Source organism: Nyctibius grandis, chromosome 7 (genome assembly GCF_013368605.1).
Source record: "Nyctibius grandis isolate bNycGra1 chromosome 7, bNycGra1.pri, whole genome shotgun sequence".
NCBI lineage: Eukaryota > Metazoa > Chordata > Aves > Nyctibiiformes > Nyctibiidae > Nyctibius > Nyctibius grandis.
Genome location: NC_090664.1, coordinates 4,554,750 through 4,562,646, shown reverse-complemented (window position 1 = coordinate 4,562,646; position 7,897 = coordinate 4,554,750). Strand labels below are relative to the sequence as shown.

Sequence of the window (7,897 nt, the reverse complement as noted above, 5' to 3'; positions counted from 1 at the left end):
GCTGATACATGGAACTATCAGGAGTCACCAGGAAATTCCATCACAGGGAGACTTGCTACATAATACTGGAGGATAAAACACAACTCCACATTCAAGCTCTGGGAATATGATAAAGGATCTTCTTGTAAGTAGGCCTTGACTATCTTGTTTCTCCCCAGAACAGATTGTGAATGACTGGCAAGGAATGGGGGTTTATTTTTACTAAATGACTCTTAGACATACAGGAGGGAGAAAACACGTTTTAATGTATACTTTCCCCTAGCCTCTTTTCCAAAGCTCTCAGGAGAAAAAAAGTCTTAAATGCATTTTATTCTATGGTTCCTTGACTTCACTGTTAATGCTCACTCCACTGGTGTTAGCTTTATCATGCCTTTTTTCAATATAAGCGTAAGCACAGAGACTAAGTTCCATCCAAGTCTTTCCTAGTCCTTTCAAAGCAAATTGGTTTGTTTTTTTTTTCTCCTTTTGCAGAGTACCAGTATACATCATCTAGGTCCTCAAAACACAGATTTGTACCACTGTACCTTGATGTTTCAAAAAGAGATGCTTACTCTCATGCAGTTTATAGCTATCTCAATCTTCCTAGTCAAGTCTGCCTTGCAAGATTATTTAAAAGAAGTGTGGTCAGTCCACAAGGTCAGTTAAATACACAAAACTTTCCCTTCTTCCTGCTTACAAGTACTTTACTAGTGTTCTGTGGCTTACATGCATAGAGTTGAAAACCATTTTGAAAGCCTTACTCATTTATATTCTTGTGGGATGATTCATAAAATATTACTACATAAAATAATTCTAGTAAACGTAAAAAATAAGTTGGAGTTTCCTTCCCCAAGCCTTTTTAAAAGGAAAAACCCTCAAATGTATCAAAACAACTGATACTAAAGTGTATGTAGAAATTAATCTTTTTCATTTCTAACATGAAAACCCCTTTTTTAAATAACTAAAACCACTACCTCTTTACAATAAAGTTGAACATCTATCATCATTACACTTGGCTCCCACTCCTATGGTTTGGAGAACACTTTAGGTATCGCAGAACTGCGTATTAATGGTGATGTTGTGATTTTGCTACACACAAAAAAAAAACAAAAAAAAAAACCCCAAGTCTTGCTGAAACTGCAGTTTTGTCTTAAAGTAAATCCCCTTGATTAACTTTTTTCCCCCTTCAGCAGTGCTCTTTATTTCCCTAGCTGCCAGTACTAGGGTAAGTACAATGAACTTCAGCACATAGGCAATATGCAGAGAAAAAAAATACAGTACAACCTGCTTGTTATAAGCACTGGAAGTGAACTGTCAGTGCACAGTGCAAACTGCAGTCCCCTTACAATGAGGCAGTGTATATAATAAAATAAGTTCATGGAGAAAAGACACTTCAACAGAGTCCGCTGAATTCTGCAGATTTGTTGGCAATACCTTGGTAGTCACTGCTTTCTGCTGATAGTCACATGTGGCAATGCAGAGGCCCAATTTGGCCAGGACGGATGACCATTAGCACAGGTTTTACAGTATAAAGATATGGTTGATGGAGTATTGTTTAATGCAGCTCTCTTCCTTCTGGCTGCAGCACTGCAGAGGGGCAGAAGAGGACAACCAGCGTAGGATGCTGTATGTATCCACCTGTATATTCAGAGTTTAACAAAGCCCTTTCTGGTGGTTTCTTCCTCATTCTTTGGGTCTTTCCTTGCAGTTCACAAGTAGAGGTCAATGAGCACACAGCAGGTGACTGCTGTCAGTCAGATTCTGACTTCTCATTAGATTTAGATGATTTACGCTTTCTCTTTTTTTTCTTCTTCTTTTCTTTTTTTTTCTTTTCCTTCTTTCTCTTCTTTTTCTTGTGTTTATCTCTACATTCTGAGGAAGTGGAGCTGCTGCCATCTTCATCATCCTCATCACTGTCATCACTGCTATCATCATCTTCTGAGGTAGAGTCCTCCAGGAGCTGCTTCAGCTGCTGTATCCTGAGTTTAAAAAAATATGAATGAAAATCCTTTCTAGCTCTCCTCTACCTGTAATAATTTATTCTAGCTTTCACCTGTTTCCATCCTAGCTTGAGAAATGGAAGCTGCATGCAAAGGGCAGGGGAACACTTCTGTTGCAGTTTTCACAGACTGATAAAAGCAACCTCTTTTGAGGCGAGCAGTCTATTCTCAGAGACTTTCCATCCCACAGGATATCCAAGACAGACAAGCTTATTGGCCAGTATTTATGTGTGCAAAATAACGAGGCAACAGCTATCACCAGACCACCATAAAAAGTTCTGTGTTTATCCATACACAGATACCTATTGGGATTAAGATAGTATGAAATTCATTGTCCTGCTGATACAGAGATGATGCCAGTGAAGGTGACAGAGCAGACTCTACTTTAGATGCAGAGGTATTTTTGACAGGCACTCTTCCTTTGAACTTTCACAGCTTACTGACAAATGGGGACAAATTATTTCCTTATTTTATTTTTGTGCTCAGTATCCTCTCCAAGGATCCTCACCTGCAGCAGCAGTACTACTCTACGGGCTACCTCTAGTTTGTTCAGTTATCTCACTGATGCAGTTCAAGTAAGAAAGCGTTAAAGAACTCCGCTGCTTTATATATTGAATAATGACCTCACATGAGGAATATCAGGTGCCTAGAACTAGCTTTCTATATCTATCCCTTCATGTCTACTGAAGGCACTTTGATGCACCAAATTTCAGAAAACATCTCAGTGAAGTCAGGGAAAGAAAAAAAAAATCAAACTTTTTTAGGTCTAAACCAAAATTAAACTCAAATACCTGAATATTATGGCATAAATGAATACGACTCCTCTTCAAACTTTGTTTTAGGAACAAATATTGAAGCTAATAGAATTAAAGGGGTAGGAAGTACTACTGAGTGATTACTGAGAAAGTAGAAATGCATTAGTGTCTGCCAACATTAAAAAACTGCCATTAAAAAAACGTTCTGAGTTGGTAAGGGGAGCTTACATCAAAATTTCACCTATACATTAGTATCACGTCACCAAACCGAAAGCCAAATTGAAAATGCAGTTTACTACAGAAACACACTTACCTCATTTCTTTTTCATGACGCTTATTTTCCCTTATTATATCGTACATTGGATCTTCATGTGCCTTTAAAGTGGTAAAGTATTTGTCACTGATCGTTGTATTTCTTAAAAAAATAAACCAAAGCAACCCAATGCAAGAGGCTTTTATCAAAAGAGGAAATACATTTAGCGAGCTCTTAATTCTCAAGTATACTCTCAGACTTAACATCATTAATCTGAGCTGTGTTTTGTTTTTTTTTTACTTTAGGAAAAGCTTATCTAGTCGCATCACCAATGAAGGGGACTCTCTTAGGTATACTACTTCTCTCCCTCTCCGATCACAGTTAACTAAGAGAACCCCATGCATATACTATAGGAATAGCTAGACATAGAAGGAATATTGAAGTTCAAAATAATAAGCTGTGCCCTTACAGCATATTTTAAAAACTTGGACGCAAACACGCAGAAATACAGGAGCAAGGAATATAAGACAAATGGCAAATGAAGTTGGAGTTGTACTAACATGCTATGTGCTACCATTATTGGTTCTTAAATCAGTTATTTTTAAATTAAACAGGTATTGCAGCAAAAGATTGCTGAGAAGGAAGATAGCAAATAAACTTGGCAGATATTTAAAGTGAGTTCATGCTGTGCAAGAAAGCAGCAAAAAGATGGGGTGATCATTCCTGTTGGAAGATTCAGCAAACAAGTTCAACAGAGAGGAGATATCAGATACTGATCAGAGGTAGGAATTAAAATGTCAGCAGCAAATGAAAGATGTTGGGAATGCACCATGAAGGAAGGGCCTTGGACGTACAGTGAGTTTGATGCAACAGAGAAGCAGCCTGAGAAAAAATGAAGAATAGAGGCAATCTGGTCATGGGAGCAGGCTAAAAATACTCTTTGCAGTACCATTCTGATTGGACAGAGTAAGTCCAGATCGCATTTTTCAAGGATAGAAATGAAGACATAAGACACGAAGTGATGAGAGCTTGAAATATAGGTTAACAATGCAGAGCAAGAGGAAAAGTTAAAGAGGTCATGCAGAAAGAATGAGCAGAACTGATTCATGTAGCAAGAGATCAGACTTTTAGACAATGACTGGATTACAGACCTAGACATCAGGCTTCATGATGTGGTTGTTCACAGTGAGAGCGCAAGGCTTGCAACGGCTGTAATGTGGGCAGCTCAAGCTTGACTAAACATTTTTTTTGTTACGTTGACATTTTAATCACAAAAACTGAATATAATGGTTGAAACAGGTTCTTGAAGATTTCCAATTTAAATGTAAAAATTACTAATTTTCCTCTTGAAGAGTAGATTTTCTGCAAAGTAGTCAAACATCCAACCACATCTGTAGCTTTTTCTTTATTAGGAGATTTTCGGCATCTATATTATACTAGAGACAGAGGAAAAGTCCTTAATAAAGCATCATCTACCAGGCTTCTCTTCACTTGCAAGATTATGCATCATCAGTATTAAAAAATACAAGCAATAATACTACAGCATTTGTACTCACTACTCTAAATTGTTCCAATTTCTGATTGCCTTTAATAAAGAATGGGCATTCTTTATCTCCTGTTCTGTGTCCATAACGTTTACACCTCCAACCTTTAAAAAAAAAAGAAGCAGCAGTGAATTGCACCTCTGAGACAGATCAAAAGAAAAAAAACAAACCCAAACGTATTCATGCAAAATATTTTCAATTCGTTGGAACAAACAGCGAGATACAAGTATTATTTTGATAAATGTAACCATAAAATGCAAGGCCATTGCAGCCGTCAAGATACTGGTTGCTTTTATATCAATATGATGCAAATCTACCTGGACCTTGTCATCTGTCCACCAGCCATTCTGCCCTCCCCCAGAGCACACAGATGGCTACATGAAGGCCCAATGACATCTGAAATATTTTCAGTCTTACACTGCATGACTTTGACTTCTTTTCCCAATGGCATCCAAAGCCCTTTTGTCGGGGCATGTGCCAGGAATTCTCGTGCGCTTTCATTGCCGGGCACATCGGGTATGCAGTCCTCTGGTTTCGTTTCATTCTCCTACGGACAAAGATAAGGACAGTAAAATCACTTTTTTTTTTTTTCTCTTTGTAAAAATTAATAATCCAAGTGTACAAGCCTTCACTGAATAGGGAACCTATTTCCCCTGTAATATTTCTTGTGACACATGAAGGATCTAAAATACCTGACCCTTTTAACACCATTAAGTAACTGTCTTGTTCCCCTCACCCTTGAATTTCCCAGTCTGAACTTTATTGCCATATTAATTCCATTCCTTCCCATTTATTTTAGTAATTTATTTAAATAAATAATATAAATGAAAACTTAACAGACAAGCAGAGACTCCTTTTTCCTCTTCCTGCTAACAAGACATAACAATTAAAAACATCCTTTACAACACAGAGCAGTATTTTTTAGGTTAAAAGCACCAGATTGTGACTTAAGTATATAAATTTGGCACAAGTAATGATCATTATGAAAGGCAAGTATTTTTACACAAATATTTGAGCATAAGCAATGGAGAAGAATCCTGAAAAGATGTCATTCAAACTGAAAATCTGCTTCACCATAAATGACTCCCCTCTATCTGCACTATTAAATACTGCATTAAGTGTGTGTGCTAAGAGGTGATAAAAGAACTGGTATCATCCTGTCTGATTCTGGGCATTTCACTCTGGATTCACCCAGTCAAAGAGGTTGGCTTGTAACTGAGGAGCTCAAAGTTTTCCCCTGGAAGCACCTACTTCTCTCTGTAATTTATATAGGTAATGTAGAAGTTAAGATAAATGGCTAAAAGACAGGTTGTGTGAAAATCCCTCGTAACGCTAAAAATTTAGTGCAATATATTTACCAACCTTAATTAGCCCTGGGGGAGGTTTCTCATAGCTGAAAAGCAATAGAAATATTTGTTACTCTGCAGCTTAGCACAGACAAATAAATTGAGGAAATACAGTATTTCAATGGTATAGAGTTCAAACCTTCACCTCACATTTTCCCTTAAATTTCACTCAATTTATAATCCCCAAGAACTACAGCAGAACACGGATACCTGGATGCAAGCAGACTGAGACACAGTGTTTGTCATATCACCACACACGTCTCTTGCAAACACCCTTCAGATTGATATTCTTGTGGGGGAACAACTACTTGCACCGCACAGCTTTACAGCGAGGTGTGGTACATCCAATTTAGCTTCAGCTACCATCAAGGCACAACTCTCTCCTCTTTTTTGTTGCAGCATCCCTCCTCAAGACCTCACTGATCCAAATTTCTTTACTCCAGCACTGCTGAATCATAGACACTCAGCTGAAAATGTCAAGTCAGACCATTCCTTACATCTAGCTTTGCCAGCCACACCTAGTACATAATACCAATTTCATCTTTTTCTGTGTATTAAACCTAAAGACAGAACCTTACTGACCAACGTACCACCTTTCCTGCAGCATTTCTCTGGAGTTAACAGTAGATATAAAATTTATTAAAATCCAAACAGCAAGCAGGTGCTACACAGAGCACCGCAACTGAGAAAGTGCATGTGCTTAGGAATTCAATGCCAAGACACTACGAAATGGTCTTCATAACAATAACTTTATGAGTGCTGATCAGTGCATTTCATAAACAGTTTTAGTTTCACTTGGAAAGGAAAAAAATCATGTTCTTGGGAACTTTCTGATCTGTTTATTCCATTAAACTCCTCTCAACGAAATAGCATAAACCTCTTACAGCACCGTGGACTGCTGATGGAGTCACTAGACAGATCTCAAACCTTTTTATCTTAATTCTTTTTTTTTTTTTAATCCACTCTAGTGGAAACCAGCTGAACAACCTCTGCTTCTATGCTGCAACTCCCAGACTTCTAGGAACCTTGAAAAGACCCATTTTCCCCCAAACGAATCGTTATAAAGTCACCAAGCAGGTCTGCAAGCGGCCCCGAAGCCCCGCGGGGAGCACAGCGCTGCTGTAAAACGCATCAGGGGCTTTCGGGGACGCCGGAGACATCGGCGACGCCACCTGCCCTGCTCGGAGAGACGCAGCAGGCGCACGGCTGAGGCACAGACCCGCTCACGCGTTACAAAGGGCACACGGTTTTAAAATGTGCCGGAGCTGTCACAGCCTCTGCGGGAAGGGAACGCGCCCCTGCCTTCCGCGGGGCCAGGGACCACACGAAAACCAACGCCCCCCAACCCTGCACTGGAAACGAGCCCCACATGCCGGCGGGGCGGGCTCTGAGCAGAGCTGGCGCGGGGGGAAGGCCAGGTGGGGCCCGGGGCCTGTGCACCCTCCGGCCCCCCGGGCAGCCTCCCTTCCTCCGCTCCTTACAAGGACTCCAGGTGCTGGAGCTTCTGGAGCTGCTGCGCCTCCTGCCTCTTCCGTTTCCTCTCATGGCGGTCCTGCGTCCTGCCGCCGCTCGCCGCGGGCTCCGCATGGCTCTTGGGCCGCGCCTGGCTGCCCCTCACCGCTTCCTCCTCCTCCGCCCCCTCCTCTTCCTCCTCCTGCCCCCTTGGCGCCCTGAGGGACATCGGCGCGGCGGGCAGACCCGCGGCGGACGGCGAGGCCGCGGTGCCGCCCCCTCCACTCCCCTCCCTCTACGCTGCGCATTTCAGTTTCACTTCCCCTCCCGGGCGGGGCGCGCCTGGCCGAGCGCGGACTGCCTCCGGGGCGGCCCGGCCGGGCAGCGCCCCCTCCGCCCGCCGCCACCGCAGCCCCTCGGCCTCCTGACCCGGGCGCGGGCGGGGAGCAGCCCCGCTCCGCCCTCCCACAGCCCGAGGCGGTGAGGCGCTGTGTGACCACCGCTCACCCCCGCCACCACCTTTCCCGGGGATTAAAAATAACGCGCGGCGTGTTGCGCCTTCAAAACA

At 41.9% G+C, this 7,897-nt stretch overlaps 1 protein-coding gene across 1 annotated transcript; it reads right to left on the bottom strand.

Moving 5' to 3' along the window:
• Positions 1–223: 223 nt before the first annotated feature.
• On the bottom strand, positions 224–7,617 carry RP9 (RP9 pre-mRNA splicing factor). Its single transcript, XM_068404805.1, has 6 exons — positions 7,359–7,617; positions 5,894–5,924; positions 4,949–5,078; positions 4,544–4,635; positions 3,048–3,109; positions 224–1,958 (listed from the first exon to the last, which is right to left on the bottom strand). The coding sequence occupies exons 1-6, from the start codon at positions 7,556–7,558 to the stop codon at positions 1,730–1,732; spliced, it is 744 nt and encodes a 247-aa protein (XP_068260906.1). The 5' UTR covers positions 7,559–7,617; the 3' UTR covers positions 224–1,729.
• Between the last annotated feature and the right edge of the window lie 280 nt (positions 7,618–7,897).